The sequence below is a fragment of the Dromaius novaehollandiae genome, chromosome 34 (assembly GCF_036370855.1).
Source record: "Dromaius novaehollandiae isolate bDroNov1 chromosome 34, bDroNov1.hap1, whole genome shotgun sequence".
Classification (NCBI taxonomy): Eukaryota; Metazoa; Chordata; class Aves; order Casuariiformes; family Dromaiidae; genus Dromaius; species Dromaius novaehollandiae.
The window spans coordinates 1,456,652-1,478,436 of record NC_088133.1 but is presented as its reverse complement, the minus strand read 5'-3'; the positions used below and the strand labels follow the sequence as shown (position 1 = coordinate 1,478,436).

General features: G+C 71.0%; 2 protein-coding genes across 2 annotated transcripts; both read left to right on the top strand.

The window, feature by feature from the left end:
- The first annotated feature begins 816 nt into the window (after positions 1–816).
- On the top strand, positions 817–21,702 carry CLIP3 (CAP-Gly domain containing linker protein 3). Its single transcript, XM_064502987.1, has 14 exons — positions 817–869; positions 2,632–2,766; positions 3,865–4,004; positions 4,892–4,985; positions 7,438–7,599; positions 10,627–10,745; positions 12,000–12,236; positions 14,084–14,219; positions 14,639–14,761; positions 15,590–15,736; positions 17,827–17,950; positions 19,680–19,744; positions 20,187–20,259; positions 20,363–21,702. The coding sequence occupies exons 1-14, from the start codon at positions 827–829 to the stop codon at positions 20,415–20,417; spliced, it is 1,653 nt and encodes a 550-aa protein (XP_064359057.1). The 5' UTR covers positions 817–826; the 3' UTR covers positions 20,418–21,702.
- On the top strand, positions 16,077–17,821 carry LOC135325199 (basic proline-rich protein-like; the record flags this gene model as incomplete). The annotated part of the gene is made up of 2 exons (XM_064502960.1): positions 16,077–16,136; positions 16,244–17,821. Coding segments are annotated over exons 1-2 (1,638 nt in total), but the record flags the coding sequence as incomplete, so codon positions are not given.
- Positions 21,703–21,785: the final 83 nt, after the last annotated feature.

Sequence of the window (21,785 nt, the reverse complement as noted above, 5' to 3'; positions counted from 1 at the left end):
CTCCTCCAGCCCCTACAGCCCCTTTCCAGCCCCTATAGCCCCTCTCCAGCCTTTCTCCAGTCCCTATAGCTCTTCCAGCAGCTATAGCTCCTCCAGCCCCTCCAGCCCCTCTCCAGACCCTCTCCAGACCCTCCAGCCCCTCCCCAGCCCCTATAGCTCCTCCAGCCCCTGTAGCCCCTGTAGCCCCTCTCCAGCCCCTATAGCCCCTCTCCAGCCCCTCCAGCTCCTCCAGCTCCTGTAGCCCCTCTCCAGCCCCTATAGCCCCTCTCCAGCCCCTATAGCTCCTCCAGCCCCTCCCCAGCCCCTATAGCCCCTCTCCAGCCCCTCTCCAGCCCCTATAGCTCCTCCAGCCCCTATAGCCCCTCTCCAGCCCTTATAGCCCCTCTCCAGCCCCTATAGCTCCTCCAGCCTCTATAGCCCCTCTCCAGCCCCTATAGCCCCTCTCCAGCCCCTATAGCTCCTCCAGCCTCTATAGCCCCTCTCCAGCCTCTATAGCCCCTCTCCAGCCCCTATAGCTCCTCCAGCCCCTATAGCCCCTCTCCAGCCCCTATAGCTCCTCCAGCCCCTATAGACCCCCTCCAGCCCCTCTCCAGCCCCTATAGCCCCTCTCCAGCCCCTATAGCTCCTCCAGCCCCTATAGACCCCCTCCAGCCCCTCTCCAGCCCCTATAGCCCCTCTCCAGCCCCTATAGCTCCTCCAGCCCCTATAGACCCCCTGCAGCCCCTCTCCAGCCCCTATAGCCCCTCTCCAGGCGCTGTCGCCCCTATAGCCCCCCCCGCGGCCCCTATAGCGCCCCGCCCCCGCCCCTCCCCCGGGCGGGCCGCGCATGGGCCGTGGCCGAGCCCAGCCCCGGCGGCCCCGTCCAGCAGGTACCGGCAGCGCCGAGCGCCGCGGCCCCCGGGACCCCCCGCCCCCCCCGGGCCCCCCCCGGGCCCCCCCGGGCCCCCCCCGGCCCCGCCGCATCCCGGTACCCGCCCCGCGCCCGCGGCCCCGGCTCCAGCCCCGGCCGCATCCCGGCTCCATCCCGGCCGCATCCTGGTACCAGCCCCGGCCGCATCCCGGCCTCATCCCGGCTCCATCCCGGCCCCATTCCCGGCCTCATCCCGGCTCCATCCCGGCCGCATCCCGGTACCAGCCCCGGGACCCTCATCCCCGGCCCCGGCCGCATCCCGGCCGCATCCCAGCTCCAATTCCGGCCGCATCCCGGTTCTATTCCCATCCCCATCCCGGCTCCATCCCTGGCCGCATCCTGGTACCAGCCCCGGACCCGCATCTCCAGGCCCGGCCGCATCCCGGCCTCATCCCGGCCCCATTCCCTGCTCCATCCCAGCCACATCCCGGCCTCATCCCGGCCCCATTCCCGGCTCCATCCCGGCCGCATCCCGGCCTCATCCCGGCCCCATTCCCGGCTCCATTCCCGGCTCCATCCCGGCCCCATTCCCGGCTCCATCCCGGCCGCATCCCGGCCTCATCCCAGCCCCCTTCCCAGCCCCATCCCGGCTCCATCCGCGGCTGCATCCCGGTACCCGCCCCGCGGCCCCGGCCCCAGCTCCATCCCGGCCGCATCCCAGTACCAGCCCCGGGGTCCCCAGTCCTGGCCACATCCCGGCTCCATTCCCAGCTGCATCCCGGCCGCATCCCGGTACCAGACCCGGACCCGCATCCCCAGGCCTGGCCGCATCCCGGCCTCATCCTGGCCCCATTCCCGGCTCCATCCCGGCCGCATCCCGGCCCCATCCCTGGCCGCATCCTGGTACCAGCCCCAGGAGCTGCATCCCCGGCCCCGGCTTCATCCCGGCCTCATCCCAGCTCCATTCCCAGCCCCATCCCAGCCCCATCCCAGCCGCATCCCCGGGACTCCCATCCCCATCCCGGCCCTGGACCGCGTCCCCACCCCCAGCCCCATTCCCGGGATCCCCGGCCCCGGCCTCATCCCAGCTCCATTCCCGGCCCCATCCCAGTACCCCCAGCCCCTTCCCAGTTCCCCCTTCCAGTCCCCCCATCCCAGGACCCCCATCCCAGGACCCCCATCCCAGGACCCCCAACCTCATCCCAGTCCCCCCATCCCAGTAACCTCATCCCCTTCCCAGTCCCCCTGTCCCAATGCCCCCAACCTCATCCCAGTACCCTCATCCCCATCCCAGTACCCCCAACCTCATCCCAGTAACCCCATCCCAGTACCCCCCTCCCAGTACCCCCAACCTCATCCCAGTAACCCCATCCCAGTACCCTCATCCCAATCCCAGTACCCCTATCCCAGTACCCCCATCCCAGTACCCCCATCCCAGTACCCCATCCCAGTATCCCATCCCCATCCCAGTATCCCCATCCCAGTACCCCCATCCCAGTATCCCCATCCCAGTGCCCCCATTCCCGTGCCCTCATCCCCATCCCAGTACCCCCATCCCAGTATCCCATCCCCATCCCAATACCCCCATCCCAGTGCCCCCATCCCCATCCCAGTACCCCCCCACTCCCCCCATCCCAGGCACGGTGACAGCAGGGACACAGCAGCCAGTGGCATCCCGGACGCCTGGGCCCTCCACCCCCCCAGCACACCTTGGGGGGGGCACAGAGGGGGTCAGGCCCCCCCCCGCCGCCTGACCCCCCCCCCATGACCCCCCCCCGCAGGCGGCAGCATGACGAAGGAGCGCGCGGGCGACCCCCCCGCCGGGGACGAGCAGCCCCCCGAGGCGCCGGGCCCCGAGCGCCGCAAGAAGCCCGTGGTGCACCCCTCCGCCCCCGCCCCCCTGCCCAAGGACTACGGTGAGCCCCCCCCCCATCCCCGGACGCCTGGGCCCCCCCCCCCCCGCTGAGACCGCGCCGACTCGCTGCACCCCGGGGGGGTTATTTGGCGCGGAGAGGGGGGGGAGCACAACCCTATACGAGCCATCGGAGAATCTCCGCTCGGCCCTGGGAGCCCCCCCCCCGTCACTTGTTGCCTGTCCCTTGTCACCTGTCTGTGTCCCCCCCCCCTTGGGGACGCGGTGCCAGGCCCGGCGGTGACTCAGGGCTGGTGACGCTGCTGCGTCACCCGGGGCTGGTGGGAGCGGGGACCCCCCCCCCCCGGGGACACCCCTGGGGTGACAGGGACAATCCCCCCCCCTTGGGGACAGGGACCCCCCCTTGGGGACAGGGACACCCCTGGGGACAGGGACCCCCCCCTGGGGACAGGGACCCCCCCATGGGGACAGAGACTGCCACCCCCCATGCTGAGGCGCCAGGGGGGGGACTTGGGTGGGGATTCTCTGGTGGCTGATATGAGGTTGTGCACTGCGGGGTGTCCCCTGCTGCCCCCCCCCTTGGGGACAGTGACCCCCCCCATGGGGACAGGGGACCCCCCACAGGGCAGAGGACCCCCTGGGTGGGGGCCCTGGAGACCTGAGTGGGGATTCTCTGGTGGCTGATATGAGGTTGTGCACCGCGGGGTGTCCCCTGATTCCCCCCCCCTTGGGGACAGTGACCTCCCCCATGGGGACAGGGACCCCCCCATGGGGACAGGGGACCCCCCAGGCCTGTTCCCCTGGGAGTCAGGGCAGGCTGGAAGCCCTGGGGAGCCGGGTGGGGATTCTCTGATGGCTGATACGAGGTTGTGCACCGCGGGGTGTCCCCTCATTCCCCCCCCCTTAGGGACAGTGACCTCCCCCATGGGGACAGGGACCCCCCCATGGGGACAGGGGACCCCCCAGGCCTGTTCCCCTGGGGGTCAGGGCGGGCTGGGAGCCCTGGGGAGCCGGGTGGGGATTCTCTGACGGCTGATATGAGGTTGTGCGCTGCGGGGGATGTCCCCCCCCGGCCCCCTGTCTCTGCTCCCCCGCCCCCCCCGCACGTGTCCCTTGTCCCCCCCCCGTGTCCCCCCCCCAGCCTTCACCTTCTTCGACCCCAACGACCCGGCGTGCCAGGAGATCCTCTTCGACCCCCGCACCACCGTGCCCGAGCTCTTCGCCATCGTGCGCCAGTGGGTGCCCCAGGTGCAGCACAAGATCGACGTCATCGGCAATGAGGTGGGTGCTGGGGGGGGGGACGGACCCCCCCGGGGTGCTTGGGGGTGAGCAGGGTGTCCCCAGGGTGCTGGGGGGGGGCCTGGGTGCTGGGAGGGGGTCAGAGGGGTCCCCTGGGTGCTGGGGGTGGCCCTGGGGTGCTGGGTGTCCCCAGGGCGCTTGGAGTGGCACTGGGGTGCTGGGGGGGGCCCTAGGGTGCTGCTGGGGGGGTCAGGGGGGTCCCCAGGGTGCTGGGGGTGGTCCTGAGGGGGTCCCTGGGGTGCTGGAAGTGTTGGGGTGTCTCTAAGGTGCTGGGGAGGGCCCTAGGGTGCTGCTGGGGGGGGGTCAGGGGGGTCCCCAGGGTGCTGGGGGGGTCCTGGGGGGTCCCTGGGGTGCTGGAAGTGTTGGGGTGTCTCTAAGGTGCTGGGGAGGGCCCTAGGGTGCTGCTGGGGGGGGTCAGGGGGGTCCCCAGGGTGCTGGGTGTCCCTGGGTGCTGAAGGGGGTTGGGGGTCCCCAGGGTGCTGGGGAGGCCCTAGGGTGCCGGGGGTGTCCTGGGTGCTGGGGGGGGCCCTAGGGTGATGCTGGGTGGGGTCGGGGGGTTCTGGGGGGTCGGGGGGTCCCAGGGTGCTGGGGGGATCCCCAGGGTGCTGGGGGGGTCCTGAGTGCTGGGGGAGGGTCAGGGGGTCCCTGGAGCGCTGGGGGGGTCCCCGGGGTGCTGGGGGGGCGGTCAGAGGTTCCCCAGGGTGCTGGGGGGGTCAGGGTGCTAGGGGGGTCCCCGGGGTGCTGTGTTTCCCTGGGTGCTGGGGGGGTTGCAGGGGTCCCAGGGCACTGGGGGGGTCCTGGGCGCCGGGGGGGGGGGTCGGGGGGGTCCCCGGGTGCCGGCGGGGGCCCCACGGCGGCGGGTGCGGCAGATCCTGCGCCGCGGCGGCCACGTCGACGACCGCGACGGCCTCACCGACATGACGCTGCTGCACTACGCCTGCAAGGCCGGGGCCCACGGCGTCGGTGAGGGGCGGGGCCTGGCCCCGGGGGCGGGGCCTGGCCTGGGGGCGTGGCTTGGCCGAGGGGGCGGGGCTTGGGGCAGGGGCGGGGCCTGAGGGGGGCGGGGCAGCGGCCTCGCCGACATGACGCTGCTGCACTACGCCTGCAAGGCCGGGGCCCACGGCGTCGGTGAGGGGCGGGGCCTGGCCCCGGGGGGCGGGGCTTGGCCGAGGGGGCGGGGCTTGGGGCAGGGGGCGGGGCCTGAGGGGGGCGGGGCAGCGGCCTCGCCGACATGACGCTGCTGCACTACGCCTGCAAGGCCGGGGCCCACGGCGTCGGTGAGGGGCGGGGCCTGGCCCCGGGGGCGGGGCCTGGCCTGGGGGCGGGGCTTGGGGCAGGGGGCGGGGCCTGAGGGGGGCGGGGCAGCGGCCTCGCCGACATGACGCTGCTGCACTACGCCTGCAAGGCCGGGGCCCACGGCATCGGTGAGGGGCGGGGCCTGGCCCGGGGGGCGGGGCCTGGCCTGGGGGCGGGGCTTGGGGCAGGGGCGGGGCCTCAGGGGGGGCGGGGCAGCGGCCTCGCCAACGTGACGCTGCTGCACTACGCCTGCAAGGCCGGGGCCCACGGCGTCGGTGAGGGGCGGGGCCTGGCCCCGGGGGCGGGGCTTGGCCGAGGGGGCGGGGCCTGAGGGAGGCGGGGCCTGAGGGGGCGGGGCCTGGGATGGGGGCGGGGCAGCGGCCTCGCCGACGTGACGCTGCTGCACTACGCCTGCTCGGTGAGGGGCGGGGCCTGTGCTGGGGGGCGGGGCCTGGCCGAGGGGGCGGGGCTTGTGACGGGGGGCGGGGCCTGCACCGGGGGATGCAGTGTCCTGGGCTTGCAGCAGAGGGCGGGGCTTGCAGTGGGGGGGGCGGGGCTTGCATGGGGCTGAGGCCTGCAGGGGCGGGGCCTGTGCTGGGGGGCGGGGCCCTTGGCATCGGTGAGGGGGCGGGGCCTGCGTCGGGGGGCGGGGCCTGTGCCAGGGGGCGGGGCTTGCATGGGGCAGGGGCCCACAGCGTGGGTGCAGGGGCGGGGCTGGCGCCAGGGGGGTGGGGCTTGTGCGGGGGCGGGGCCCAGGGCATCGGGGTGGGGCAGGGGCGGGGCCTGCGGGGGGCGGGGATTGCACCGTGGGCGGGGCTTGCACAAGAGGGCAGGCTGGCATGAGGGGGGAGGGCTCACAGGAGGAGGCGGGGCTCATGCAAGGGGGCGGGGCTTGTGTGAGGGGCGGGGCTTGTGTGGGGGCGGGACCCCATGAGGGGCGGGGCTTGTGTGAGGGGCGGGGCTTGTGCGAGGAGGGCGGGGCTGGCACCGGGGAGCCTCCCATGTCCCCCAGGGCTGTTGTGACCTGTCCCCGGTGTCCCCGTCCCCCCCCGTGCCCCGTGTCCCCATCCCCCGCTGTCCCCGTCCCCCGTGACGGTGTCCCCACGTCCCCTGAGGTCCCCATGGGCCCCCCGTGCTGGTGTCCCCATCCCCGTGCCGGTGTCCCCATGTCCTCATGGGCACCCCATGACGGTGGCCCTATGTCCCTTAGGGTCCCCATCCTCATGCCAGTGTCCCCATGTCCCCATGCCGGTGTCCCCATGTCCCTTGGGGTCCCCATCCCCATGGTGGCATCCCCATGTCCCCATGCTGGTGTCCCCATGTCCCTTGAGGTCCCCATCCCCATGGCAGTGTCCCCATGTCCCCGTGGTGGTGTCCCCATGTCCCTTGGGGTCCCCATCCCCATGCCAGCGTCCCCATGTCCCCATGCCGGTGTCCCCATGTCCCTTGGGGTCCCCATCCCCATGGTGGCATCCCCATGTCCCCATGCTGGTGTCCCCATGTCCCTTGAGGTCCCCATCTCCATGCCATCGTCCCCATGTCCCCATGCCGGTGTCCCCATGTCCCTTGGGGTCCCCATCCCCATGCCAGTGTCCCCATGGGCACCCCATGGTGGTGTCCCCATGTCCCTTGGGGTCCCCATCCCCATGCCAGTGTCCCCATGTCCCCATGCTGGTGTCCCCATGTCCCTTGGGGTCCCCATCCCCATGCCAGCGTCCCCATGTCCCCATGGTGGTGTCCCCATGTCCCTTGGGGTCCCCATCCCCATGGTGGCATCCCCATGTCCCCATGCCGGTGTCCCCATGTCCCTTGGGGTCCCCATCCCCATGCCAGCGTCCCCATGTCCCCATGGTGGTGTCCCCATGTCCCTTGGGGTCCCCATCCCCATGGTGGCATCCCCATGTCCCCATGCCGGTGTCCCCATGTCCCTTGGGGTCCCCATCCCCATGCCAGCGTCCCCATGTCCCCATGCTGGTGTCCCCCCATCCCCATCCTGGTGCCCCCCCGCCCCTCGGGGTCCCCCGGGCGCCCCATGGCGCCATCCCCCCACCCTCGGGGTCCCCCCCGGCGGCGTCCCCGTGTCCCCGGGGGTGACACCCCCCCCCGCCACCCGGCGCAGGGGACCCGGCGGCGGCCGTGCGCCTCTCGACGCGGCTGCTGGCGCTGGGGGGGGACGCGACGCTGCGCAGCCGCTGGACCCACATGAACGCGCTGCACTACGCCGCCTACTTCGACGTGCCCGAGCTCATCCGCACGCTGCTGCGCGCCGCCGGCCCCCGAGGTGCGCCGGACGCCTGGGCCCCCTGGGGGGGGTTGGCGTGAGCCCGGACGCCTGGGCCCCCTGGGTGTCTCCCGGGTGGGGCTGGCGTGAGTCCGGACGCCTGGGCCCCCTGGGTGTCTCCTGGGTGGGGTTGGCGTGAGCCCGGACGCCTGGGCCCCCTGGGATGCGGTTGGCGTGAGTCCGGACGCCTGGGCCCCCTGGGTGTCCCCCAGGTGGGGTTGGCGTGAGCCTGGACGCCTGGGCCCCCTGGATGCCCCCTGGGTGGGGTTGGCGTGAGTCCGGATGCCTGGGCCCCCTGGGTGTCCCCTGGGTGGGGTTGGCGTGAGTCCGGACGCCTGGGCCCCCTGGGTGTCCCCTGGGTGGGGTTGGCGTGAGCCCGGATGCCTGGGCCCCCTGGGTGTCCCCTGGGTGGGGTTGGCGTGAGCCCGGACGCCTGGACCCCCTGGGTGGGGTTGGCGTGTGCCCGGATGCCTGGGCCCCCCCAGGTGGGGTTGGTGTGAGTCCGGACGCCTGGGCCCCCTGGGTGTCCCCTGGGTGGGGCTGGCGTGAGCCCGGATGCCTGGGCCCCCCCGGGTGGGGTTGGCGTGAGTCCGGACGCCTGGGCCCCCTGGGTGTCCCCCAGGTGGGGTTGGCGTGAGCCTGGACGCCTGGGCCCCCTGGATGCCCCCTGGGTGGGGTTGGCGTGAGTCCGGACGCCTGGGCCCCCTGGGTGTCCCCTGGGTGGGGTTGGCGTGAGCCCGGATGCCTGGGCCCCCTGGGTGTCCCCTGGGTGGGGTTGGCGTGAGCCCGGACGCCTGGACCCCCTGGGTGGGGTTGGCGTGTGCCCGGATGCCTGGGCCCCCCCAGGTGGGGTTGGTGTGAGTCCGGACGCCTGGGCCCCCTGGGTGTCCCCTGGGTGGGGCTGGCGTGAGCCCGGATGCCTGGGCCCCCCCGGGTGGGGTTGGCGTGAGTCCGGACGCCTGGGCCCCCTGGGTGTCCCCCAGGTGGGGTTGGCGTGAGCCTGGACGCCTGGGCCCCCTGGATGCCCCCTGGGTGGGGTTGGCGTGAGTCCGGACGCCTGGGCCCCCTGGGTGTCCCCTGGGTGGGGTTGGCGTGAGCCCGGATGCCTGGGCCCCCTGGGTGTCCCCTGGGTGGGGTTGGCGTGAGCCCGGACGCCTGGACCCCCTGGGTGGGGTTGGCGTGTGCCCGGATGCCTGGGCCCCCCCAGGTGGGGTTGGTGTGAGTCCGGACGCCTGGGCCCCCTGGGTGTCCCCTGGGTGGGGCTGGCGTGAGCCCGGATGCCTGGGCCCCCCCGGGTGGGGTTGGCGTGAGTCCGGACGCCTGGGCCCCCTGGGTGTCCCCCGGGTGGGGTTGGCGTGTGCCCGGACGCCTGGGCCCCCTGGGGTGGACTTAGGTGACACTGGACATCCGGGTCCCCTGGGTGCCCCGGGTGGGTGACACTGGACGTCCGGGCGCGGTGGGTGCCCTGGGTGGTGGTGGTGGGCCGTGCCTTGGTTTCCCCGTGATGGTGGTGGCTGTGGGTGGCCCCGGTGGCCTCGGTGGCCCTGGTGACCTTGGTGGCCCTGGTGTCCTCAGTGTCCTTGGTGGCCCCAGTGTCCTTGGTGGCCCTGGTGGCCTTGGTGGCCCTGGTGTCCTCAGTGGCCTCAGTGGTCTTGGTGGCCCCAGTGTCCTCAGTGGCCCCGGTGTCCTCGGTGGCCCTGGTGGCCCTGGTGGTCTTGGTGGTCCTGGTGTCCTCGGTGGTCCTGGTGGTCTTGGTGGCCCTGATGTCCTCAGTGACCCCAGTGTCCTTGGTGGCCCTGGTGGCCCCGGTGGCCCCGGTGGTCTTGGTGGCCCTGATGTCCTCAGTGACCCTGGTTGCCCCGGTGTCCTTGGTGGTCCTGGTGGCCCCAGTGTCCTCAGTGACCCCAGTGGCCTTGGTGGCCCCGGTGGCCTTGGTGTCCCTGGTGTCCTCAGTGACCCCAGTGGCCTCAGTGGCCCTGGTGGCTTTGGTGGCCCTGGTCTCCTCAGTGGCCTCAGTGGCCCTGGTGGCCCCAGTGGTCTTGGCGGCCCCAGTGTCCTCAGTGACCCTGGTGTCCCTGGTGGTTCTGGTGCTCTTGGTGAGCCTGGTGGCCCCAGTGTCCTCGGTGCTCTTAGTGGCCCTGGTGGCCTTGGTGGCCCTGATGTCCTCGATGCTGTTGGTGGCCCTGGTGTCCCCGGTGGTTCTGGTGCTCTTGGTGGCCCTGGTGGCCCTGGTGTCCTCGGTGCTCTTGGTGGCCCTGGTGTCCCCAGTGACCCTGGTGGCCCTGGTGCTCTTGGTGACCCTGGTGGCCCCAGTGTCCTCGGTGCTCTTGGTGGCCCTGGTGGCCTTGGAGGCCCCGATGTCCTCGATGCTCTTGGTGGCCCTGGTGTCCCCAGTGACCCTGGTGGCCCTGGTGCTCTTGGTGACCCTGGTGGCCCCGGTGTCCTCGGTGCTCTTGGTGGCCCTGGTGTCCCCAGTGACCCTGGTGGCCCTGGTGCTCTTGGTGACCCTGGTGTCCCCGGTGTCCTCGGTGCTCTTGGTGGCCCTGGTGTCCCCGGTGACCCTGGTGGCCCTGGTGCTCTTGGTGACCCTGGTGTCCCTGGTGTCCTCGGTGCTCTTGGTGACCCTGGTGGCCCCGGTGTCCTCGGTGCTCTTGGTGGCCCTGGTGGCCCTGGTGACCCCGGTGGCCCCGGTGTCCTCGGTGCTCTTGGTGGCCCTGGTGTCCCCAGTGACCCTGGTGGCCCTGGTGCTCTTGGTGACCCTGGTGGCCCCGGTGTCCTCGGTGCTCTTGGTGGCCCTGGTGGCCCTGGTGGCCTTGGTGGCCCCGATGTCCTCGATGCTCTTGGTGGCCCTGGTGTCCCTGGTGACCCTGGTGGCCCTGGTGCTCTTGGTGACCCTGGTGGCCCCGGTGTCCTTGGTGCTCTTGGTGGCCCTGGTGGCCCTGGTGACCCCGGTGGCCCCGATGTCCTCGGCGGTCTTGGTGGCCCCGGTGTCCCCGGTGTCCCCAGCTGAGCGCCGGCTCCCCGCAGTGCTGCACTCGACCTGCAGCGACTTCAGCCACGGCACCGCGCTGCACATCGCCGCCTCCAACCTCTGCCTGGGCGCCGTGCGCTGCCTGCTCGAGCACGGCGCCGACCCCGCCCTGCGGGTACGGGGGGGCCCGGGGGGGGCCCGGGGTGGGGGGCACCCGGGGGGGGCACCCAAGGGTGCAGGGCGCTGCACATGGCCCCCTCCAACCTCTGCCTGGGCGCCGGGCGCTGCCTGCTCGAGCATGGGGGGGGCCTGGGGGGGGGGGCACTGGGGGGGGGGCCCAATGCCCCCATAGTCCTGAGCACCCAGGGGTGCTCCGGGTGCCCCCAATGCCCCTATAGACCCCAGCCCCCCTGGGTGCCCCAGCCGCCCCATAGCCCCAGCCCCCCGAGTGCCCCATAGCCCCCAGCACCCCTGGGTGCCCCAGATGCCCCCCAGCACCCCTGGGTGCCCCATAGCCACCAGCACCCTTGGGTGCCCCAGATGCCCCCATAGCCCCAGCACCCCTGGGTGCCCCATTGCCCCTATAGACCCCAGCCCCCCTGGGTGCCCCATAGCCCCCAGCCCCCCTGGGTGCCCCAGATGCCCCCAGCACCCCTGGGTGCCCCATAGCCCCCAACACCCATGGGTGCCCCAGATGCCCCCATAGCCCCCCAGCACCCCTGGGTGCACCATAGCCCCCAGCACGCATGGGTGCCCCAACACCCCATAGCCCCAGCCCCCCTGGATGCCCCATAGCCCCCAGCACCCATGGGTGCCCCATTGCCCCTATAGACCCCAGCCCCCCTGGCTGCCCCATAGCCCCCAGCACCCTTGGGTGCCCCAGTGCCCCCAGCACACATGGGTGTCCCAGATGCCCCATAGCCCCAGCCCCCCTGGATGCCCCATAGCCCCCAGCACCCATGGGTGCCCCAAATGCCCCCAGCCTCCCTGGGTGCCCCATAGCCCTGAGCACCCCTGGCTGCCCCATTGCCCCCAGCCCCCATGGGTGCCCCATAGCCCCCAGCCCCCCTGGATGCCCCATAGCCCCCAGCACCCATGGGTGCCCCAGATGCCCCATTGCCCCCCAGCACCCATGGGTGCACCATAGCCCCCAGCACCCTGGGGTGCCCCAACACCCCATAGACCCCAGCCCCCCTGGCTGCCCCAGATGCCCCATTGCCCCCCAGCACCCATGGGTGCACCATAGCCCCCAGCACCCTGGGGTGCCCCAACACCCCATAGCCCCAGCCCCCCTGGGTGCTCCGTAGCCCCCAGCACCCCGGGGTGCCCCATTGCCCCTATAGACCCCAGCCCCCCTGGGTGCCCCATAGCCCCCAGCACCCATGGGTGCCCCCAGCACCCATGGGTGCCCGCGCTGCCCCCCCCACAGAACAGCAAGGGGCAGGTGGCGGCGGAGGTGGTGCCCGACCCCACGGACATGGCGCTGGACCGGGCGGAGGCGGCGCTGGCGGCCCGCGAGCTGCGGCGGCTGCTGCTGGACGCGGTGCCCCTGAGCTGCTCGCTGCCCCGCGTCACCCTGCCCAACTACGACAACCTGCCCGGCAACCTCATGCTGCTCTGCCTCGGCCTCCAGCTCGGCGACCGCGTCCGCCTCGACGGCGACAAGGTGGGGCGCACGGCCGGGGGGCACCCAGGGGTGCGGGGGGCTCCGTAGCACCCATTGCATCAGCACCCGCTGCATGCACGAGCCAGGGCATGGGGTTGTGCAACATCCGTGGGGGATTTGGGGGTGTATCTGGGGTGCATTGGACGGTTTTGGGGTGCATTGGGGGCACCCAAGGGTGCGGGGGGCTCGATAGCACCCGGTGCGGCAGCACCCGCTGCATGCACGAGCCAGGGCATGGGGTTGTGCAACATCCGTGGGGGATTTGCGGGTGTATTTGGGGTGCCTTGGACGGTTTTGGGGTGCATTGGACGGTTTTGGGGTGCATTGGGGGGTTTTGGGGTGCATTGGGGGCACCCAAAGGTGCAGGGGGCTCGATAGCACCCATTGCATCAGCACCCGCTGCATGCACGAGCCGGGGCATGGGGTTGTGCAACATCCGCGGGGGATTTGGGGGTGTATTTGGGGTGCATAGAGGGTTTTGGGGTGCATTGGGGGGTTTTGGGATGCATTGGGGGGTTTTGGGGTGCATTAGGGGCACCCAAGGGTGCAGGGGGCTCGATAGCACCCGGTGCGGCAGCACCCGCTGCATGCACGAGCCGGTGCATGGGGTTGTGCAACATCCGTGGGGGATTTGGGGGTGTATCTGGGGTGCTTTGGGGGGTTTTGGGGTGCATTGGGGGGTTCTGGGATGCATTGGGGGGTTTTGGGGTGCATTGGGGGCACCCAGGGGTGCGGGGGGCTCGATAGCACCCGGTGCGGTAGCACCCACTGCATGCACGAGCCGGGGCATGGGGTTGTGCAACATCCGCGGGGGATTTGGGGGTGTATTTGGGGTGTATAGAGGGTTTTGGGGTGCATTGGGGGGGTTCTGGGATGCATTGGATGGTTTTGGGGTGCATTGGGGGCACCCAAGGGTGCAGGGGGCCTCGATAGCACCCGGTGCGGTAGCACCCGCTGCATGCAGGAGTTGGTGCATGGGGCTGTGCAACTTCTGTGGGGGATTTGGGGTGTATTTGGGGTGCATAGAGGGTATTGGGGGGGCTTTGGGGTGCATTGGGGGCACCCAGGGGTGCAGGGGGGCACCCAGGGGTGCAGGGGGCTCGATAGCACCCAGCGCGGCAGCACCCGCTGCATGCACGAGCCGGTGCATGGGGTTGTGCAACATCCGCGGGGGATTTGGGGTGTATCTGGGGTGCCTTGGGGGGTTTTGGGGTGCACTGGATGGTTTTGGGGTGCATTGGGGGCACCCAGGGGTGTGGGGGGCGTGATAGCACCCGGTGCGGCTGCACCCGCTGCATGCACGAGCCGGGACATGGGGTTGTGCAACATCCGCGGGGGATTTGGGGGTGTATCTGGGGTGCATAGAACGTATTGGGGGGGCTTTGGGGTGCATTGGGGGCACCCAGGGGTGCAGGGGGGCACCCAGGGGTGCGGGGGGCTCGACAGCACCCAGCGTGGCAGCACCTGGTGCATGCACGAGCCGGGGCATGGGGCTGTGCGGCGTGCATGGGGGATTTGGGGTGTATCTGGGGTGCATAGAGGGTTTTGGGGTGCATTGGATGGTTTTGGGGTGCATTGGCGGGGTTTGGGGTGCATGGGCTGTTCACACTGGAACCTACTGATTACAGTCATGGGGAATGAATTAATGCCAGCCCCCTCGAGCCCCCTAATTCAGTATTGGGCTGTTCACCCTGGAACCTACTGATTACGGTGCTGGGGAGTGAGCTGCCGCCAGGCCCCCAGCAGGGCTGAGCGGTCAGTGGCCAGCAGCGGGGCGGAACCCCATGCCCCATGGGGAACCCGGGCGCCGTGGGGCTGACCCCACCCCCGTGTCCCCCCCCCCGCAGGTGGGGACGCTGCGGTTCTGCGGCACCACGGCCTTCGCCAGCGGGCAGTGGGCCGGCGTGGAGCTGGACGAGCCCGAGGGCAAGAACGACGGCAGCGTCGGCGGCGTCCGCTACTTCATCTGCCCCCCCAAGCAAGGTGCCGGACGCCTGGGCCCCGGGGCATACTGGGCTGTACTGGGCCGTACTGGGTCATACTGGGCCATATTGGTCCATACGGGGCCAGCTTGGGACATACTGGGCCATCCTGGGCTGTGCTGGTCCATACTGGGCCATGCTGGGCCATACTGGGCCAGGTGGGGTGGTACAGGGAGGGACTGGGTATAGTGGGCCGTGCTGGTCCATACTGGTCTATACTAGTCCGTACTGGTCTGTACTGGTCAGTGCTGATCTGGACTGGACCATACTGCTCTGTGACATGGGCTGGTCCATTTTGCTTGGTACTGGTCCATACTGGTCTGTACTGATCCAGACTGGTCCGGACTGGTTGGTACCAATCCGTACTGGTCCATACTGGTCTGTACTGGTCTGTACTGGTCTGACAGCACCCACCCGCAGGCATCTTCGCCTCGGTGTCGAAGATCTCCAAGGCAGAGGAGCAGCCGCCAGCGCCGTCGCCCCCCCGGACCCCCCCCGGGCCCCCGGCCCGCCCCCCCGCCAAGGCCCGCAAGGACAAGAGAGGTAGGGCCCGGACGCCTGGGCCCCCCCCGCACCCGGACGCCTGGGCCCCCCCTGCACCCGGACGCCTGGGCCCCCTCTGGCTTGGGGGGGGGGGGGTCCCGCGCTCTGCTCATCCCCTTTACTCTGCCCTTCCCCGGGGCTCCGCCCCCCCCAGCTGCGTGCTCATTGGAGGGGAGAGCAGGGAGCCTCCAGATTGGCTGGCTGGGAGGTGGAGGCGGGGCCAAGTTGGGTGCACATCTAGCCCCGCCCACCCACTTGCTGATAGGTCCCGAGGCAGGCTGGGATCAGGGGCGGGGCTAGGGAGGGTGGGGCGGGTGGGGGCGTGGCCACACATAGCCCCGCCCACCCACATGCCAAGTCCTGGGTGGGATAAGGGGTGGGGCTAGGGAGGGTGGGGCTGGAGTGGGGGCGTGGCCAATTCTAGCCCCGCCCAGCAGGTCCTATAGGGGCGTGGTTGAAGTGGGGTGTGTCTCAGGAGGGGGCGTGGCCACCCCAAACCCCGCCCACTTGCGTTGTTGGAGGGGCAGCTGGGGCATTTGGGTGGGGTGGGTGGGTGTGGCAGCAGAGGGGGCGGGGCTCCACATTAGCCCCGCCCCTTCATGCACCCTCCCATGGGTGGGCGTGGCAGGGGCATGGCAGTGTCAGGGGGCGTGTCTTGACATTAGCCACGCCCCCCATAAAACCTCCTGGAAGCAGGCGTGGCAGGGGGGCGTGGCAGGGGGGCGTGTCCGGCGCTAGCCCCGCCCCCTCGCGCAGCCTCCCGGAAGCGGGCGGGGCCGGGGGCGGGGCCGGGGGCGTGTCCGGCGCTAGCCCCGCCCCCTCGCGCAGCCTCCCGGAAGCGGGCGGGGCCGGGGGCGGGGCCGGGCGCCTGGCTGGACCGGGAGGGGCGGCGCGTGGAGCCGGGCGACGCGGTGCTGGTGGCGGGGCAGAAGCCCGGCCGGGCCCGCTTCTACGGCAAGACCGACTTCGCCCCCGGTGAGAGCCCCCGCCCCCCCGCGACCCCCCCGGGATCCCCCCGGGAATCCCCCCGGGAACCCCCCTGGCGCCCCCCCGGGAGCCCCCTGGGATCCCCCCCGGACCCCCCCCGGGAATCCCCTGGGATCCCCCTGGGAACCCTCTGGGACCCCCCCCAGGACACCCCCGGAATCCCCCCAGGACCCCCCCAGGAATCCCCCTGGGAACCCCCTGGGATCCCCTGGGAATCCCCCCAGGACCCCCCCGGGACCCCCCCGGGACACCCCCCTGCAATGCCCCTGGGACCCCCCCAGGACCCCCCCGGGACACCCCTGGGACACCCCTGGGACACCCCCCTGCGATGCCCCTGGGACCCCCCCCCAGACCCCCCCGGGACCCCCCTGGGACACCCCCCTGCGATGCCCCTGGGACCCCCCCGGGAACCCCCCCGCGACACCCCCAGGACCCCCCCGGGACCCCCCCCATGGAGCCCCCCCCGGGAACCTTCCCCTGGGAAGTCCCCCCTAGGGGACCCCTCTGGGACCTCTCCTGGGACCCCCGTGTCCCCCCATCCCCCCATGTCCCCTGTGTCCATGTGTCCCCTGGTGTCCCCCGGTGTCCCCTGGGACCCCCCTGTCCCCCCATCCCCCCATCCCTCCGGGTCTCACGCGTCCCCTGCCGCTTCCCCCCGCCCGTGGGTGCCCCCCATGTCCCCCCGTGTCCCCGGTGTCCCCCCGGTGTCCCCGGTGTCCCCCCCACATCCCCGGTGTCCCCCCGCATCCCCCACGTCCCTGGTGTCCCCCCTGCATTCCCGGTGTCCCCCCGGTGTCCCCGGCGTCCCCAGTGTCCCCCTGCATCCCCTGCATCCCCGGTGTCCCCCCTGCGTCCCCGGTGTCCCCCGGTGTCCCCGGTGTCCCCCCCGCGTCCCCGGTGTCCCCGCTGTGCACCCGCATCCCCCACGTCCCCGGTGTCCCTGGTGTCCCCCCCACGTCTCCGGTGTCCCCCTGCATCCGCGGTGTCCCCCCCGCGTCCCCGGTGTCCCCCCCGCATCCCTGGTGTCCCCAGTGTCCCCCCCGCATCCCTGGTGTCCCCGGTGTCCCCCCGGTGTCCCCGCTGTCCCCGCTGTGCACCCGCATCCCCCACGTCCCCGGTGTCCCTGGTGTCCCCCCCACGTCTCCGGTGTCCCCCTGCATCCGCGATGTCCCCCCCGCGTCCCCGGTGTCCCCGCTGTGCACCCGCATCCCCCGCGTCCCCGGTGTCCCTGGTGTCCCCCCCACATCTCCGGTGTCCCCCCTGCATCCGCGGTGTCCCCCCTGCGTCCCCGGTGTCTCCCCCGCATCCCTGGTGTCCCCAGTGTCCCCCCCGCATCCCTGGTGTCCCCGGTGTACCCCTGGCGTCCCCGGTGTCCCTGGTGTCCCTCCCGCGTCCCCGGTGTCCCCCCCACATCCCCCGTGTCCCTGGTGTCCCCCCACGTCCCCCGCGTCCCCGGTGTCCCCCCCACATCCCTGGTGTCCCCCCCACGTCCCCGGCATCCCTGGTGTCCCCCCCAGTGTCCCCCCACATCCCCCGCATCCCCGGTGTCCCCCGGTGTCCCCCTGCATCCCCCGCATCCCTGGTGTCCCCCCGCATCTCCCACGTCCCCCGCGTCCCCGGTGTCCCCCCCACGTACCCGGTGTCCCCCCCCGCATCCCCAGTGTCCCCGCTGCCCCCCCGTATCCCCCGCGTCCCCGGTGTCCCTGGTGTCCCCCCTGCGTCCCCGGTGTCCCCCCCGCATCCCCCGTGTCCCTGGCGTCCCCCCACGTCCCCCGCATCCCCGGTGTCCCCGGTGTCCCCCCCACGTCACTGGTGTCCCCCCCGCGTCCCCGGTGTCCCTGGTGTCCCCCCACGTCCCCCGCGTCCCCGGTGTCCCCGGTGTCCCCGGTGTCCCCCCCGGCATCCCCCTGGCATCCCCGGTGTCCCCCCCGCATCCCCGGTGTCCCCCCATGTCCCCCGCATCCCCGGCGTCCCCGGCGTCCCTGGTGTCCCCGGTGTCCCCCCACATCCCCCCCACGTCCCCGGCGTCCCCCCCGACGTCCCCGGTGTCCCCGGCGTCCCACTGAGGCCGGCCGCAGGCTACTGGTTCGGGGTGGAGCTGGAGGCGGCGGCGGGCAAACACGACGGCTCCGTCTTCGGCGTGCGCTACTTCAGCTGCCCCCCCCGGCACGGCGTCTTCGCCCCCCCCTCCCGCGTGCAGAGGTGACCGGGGGGGACACGGGGACGCCGGGGGGGGGGCACGGGGGCCAGGGACGCGGGGGGACGTCGGGAGGGCATTGGAGACACAGGGGCGGGGGGGGATGCGGGGGACAGGGGGGACGCGGGGACACTGGGAGGGCGTCAGGGACATGGGGACATTGGAGGGACATTGGGGACATTGGGAGGGCATTGGGGACATTGGAGGGACATGGGGGATGTGGGGACACTGGGAGGGCATCAGGGACATGGGGACATTGGGAGGACATTGGGGACGTGGGGGGCATGGGGACATTGGAGGGACATTGGGGACATTGGAAGGACATTGGTGATATTGGGAGGGCATCAGGGACATGGGGACATTGGAAGGACATTGGGGACATGGGGACATTGGGAGGGCATTGGGGACATCGGAAGGATATTGGGGACATTGGGAGGGCATCGGGGACGTGGGGGGCATGGGGACATTGGAGGGACATGGGGGATGTGGGGACACTGGGAGGGCATCAGGGACATGGGGACATTGGGAGGGCGTTGGGGACGTGGGGGGCATGGGGACATTGGAGGGACATTGGGGACATTGGAAGGACATTGGTGATATTGGGAGGGCATCAGCGACATGGGGACATTGGAAGGACATTGGGGACATGGGGATATTGGAGGGACATGGAGGATGTGGAGACACTGGGAGGGCATCAGGGACATGGGGACATTGGGAGGGCATTGGGGACGTGGGGACATTGGGAGGGCATCAGGGACATGGGGACATTGGGAGGGCATTGGGGACGTGGGGACATTGGGAGGGCATTGGGGACGTGGGGGGCATGGGGACATTGGAGGGACATGGGGGATGTGGGGACACTGGGAGGGCATCAGGGACATTGGGGACATTGGGAGGGCGTTGGGGACGTGGGGGGCATGGGGACATTGGAGGGACATGGGGGATGTGGGGACACTGGGACGGCATCAGGGACATGGGGACATTGGGAGGGCGTTGGGAACGTGGGGGGCATGGGGACATTGGAGGGACATGGGGGATGTGGGGACACTGGGAGGGCATCAGGGACATGGGGACATTGGGAGGACATTGGGGACATGGGGACATTGGAGGGCATTAGGGACATGGGGGCATGGGGACATTGGAGGGACATGGAGGGATGTGGGGGACATGGGGATGTTGGGAGGACATTGGGGACGTGGGGGGCATGGGGACATTGGAGGGACATTGGGGACATTGGAAGGACATTGGTGATATTGGGAGGGCATCAGGGACATGGGGACATTGGGAGGGCATTGGGGACGTGGGGACACTGGAGGGACATGGGGGGATGTGGGGGACATGGGGATGTTGGAGGGACATGGGGGACGTGGGGACATCGGGAGGGCATCAGGGACATGGGGACATTGGGAGGGCATTGGGGACGTGGGGACACTGGAGGGACATGGGGGGATGTGGGGGACATGGGGATGTTGGAGGGACATGGGGGACGTGGGGACATCGGGAGGGCATTGGGGACATTGGAGGGACATGGAGGGATGTGGGGGGCATGGGGACATTGGAGGGACATTGGGAAACGTGGGGACATTGGAGGGACATTGAGGGACATGGTGGGACGTGGGGAGAGATGGGACATGGGGGGACATTGATGGCCGTGGGGGGACACGGGGGGACACGGGGGGACACGGGGGGGCGGTGGCCGCGTCCCCGCGGGTGCCACCGGCTCCGTCCCCGCAGGATCGGGGGCCCCAAGGTCGCGCCGGGGGACGGCGGCTCCGAGAAGAAGGTCCATCAGGTCACCAGTACGTGGGGGGCACTGGGGGCACTGGGAGGGGGCGGGGCCGCGGGAGGGGCAGCTGTGTGCCGATTGGCTGGTTAGCCACAGAGGCAGCCGTGCCTCCTGATTGGCCAGCAAGAAGGGCAGCTGTATGCTGATTGGTTGCCCACAGAGGAAGCTGTGCTTGCTGATTGGCCAGCAGGAAGGGCAGCCCTGTGCTGATTGGCTGGTTAGGCTCAGAGGCAGCCGTGCCTCCTGATTGGCCAGTGGGAAGGGCAGCCCTGTGCTGATTGGCTGGTTAGGCTCAGAGGCAGCTGTGCTTGCTGATTGGCCAATGGGAAGGGCAGCAATGTGCTGATTGGCTGGTTAGGCTCAGAGGCAGCCGTGCCTGCTGATTGGCCGGCCGGGACAGTGTCCCCCCCGGGGGCGGGGTGTCACGGTGGCCGTGTCCCCGCGTCCCCCCGCAGTGTCGCAGCCCAAGCGCAACTTCCCGGCGGTGCGGACCCCCAAGGACATCGCGTCGGAGAGCTCCCTCTCCAGGTGAGCGCCGGGGGGGGGGACACCGCCGGGGGGGGACACTGGACTGCGGGGGGGGGGACAGGCCACCCCCGGCGGGTGACACTGTCCCCCTTCCCCCCCCCAGGTTACTCTTCTGCTGCTGGTTCCCCTGGATGCTGCGAGCCGAGATGCAGTCCTAACCCCGCCCCCCCGCCACGCTGCCCCCCCCGCTGTCCCCAGGCCCCCCCCACCCAGTGCCTTGTCCCCCGACCCCCCCCAGCGTGGGGAGAAGTGATGTGACACCCCTCCCCCCCGTAACCCCCCCCCCCAAAATCCTGCTAACCCTGTTGCGCCGGGCTGTTTACTCTGGAACCTACTGATTACAGTTGTGGGGAGTAAGTCGATGCCAGGGTCCCCCGTCCCCTCCCAGATGTCCCACCACCTCCACCCTGTTTGGGGCTGTTCACTCTGGAGCCTACTGATTACAGTTATGAGGGAAAGTTGATGCCAGACCTCTCCCCAAACCCAGTTTTGGGCTGTTCACCCTGGAACCTACTAATTGCATTTATGGGGAGCGAGTTGATGCCAGGGCCCCTGTGGGGGTCCCCCAAGCACAGCTTTGGGCTGTTCACTCTGAAACCTACTGATATGGAAGCTGATATCTGCTAGGGATCTCCTGTAACTGTGTTACTTGGAGCTGTTCACCCTGGAACCTACTGATTGCATTTATGGGGCATGAGATAATGCTAGGGCCCCTCTGGGGTCCCCCCCAGCCTGGGCTTGGGCTGTTTGCTCTGGAACCTACTGATTACAGTGGAAGCTGATTTCTGCTAGGGACCTCCTGTAACCCTGTTCCTCAGGGCTGTTCACCCTGGAACCTACTGTTGACACGCACAGGGCTAGGTCGGTGCCTGAATGCCCACATTCGTCCTCCATCTCGCAGTCCAATGAGGGGCAGACTGGCGTCCCCCAGTAACAAATGCTCCTAAACTGGTCACAACTTGGGGGGGAACTGGTTTATAGTGGTTTGGACATGTCAGGCTTTACTGGGGGGGACTGGGCGGGGCTGGGGGCCGCCCAGTCCCAGGAAGGGAGCGGGGGGGTGAGCCCGGACGCCTGGGCTCCCTCCTGGAGGGCTGCGGGGTCCCATGGTCGGAGCAGGAGCCGCTTCCCCCGGCTCCAGGGTGGATTCTCCAGTGGCTGATAGCGGGGTTGAAGCCCCCCCCTCCCCCAAATCACAGGGGGCCCAGGCGTCCGGGCCAGGCGGAGTGGGAGGAGGCGCTTGGAAGGCCCCGGACGCCTGGGCCCCAGCCCCGTGGCATCGTGCTCCCCGTCCCCCCCCCTCTTTCAGTAGCAATAACCCCCCCCGAAGGGCCGCGTCCCCGTCCCCCCCCCCGCGATCGTCGTGAGTGGCTTGCCGTCCCCCCGCTGCCGCATGGTCCCCCCGGACCCGCTTCTGTCACCAATAAACCGCGTTTCTACGTGTGTCGGCTCCCGTGGGGGACACGGGGGGGGACATGGGGACACCGGAGGGGGGGACAGGGGGACCCCAGGGTGGGGATGGGGGG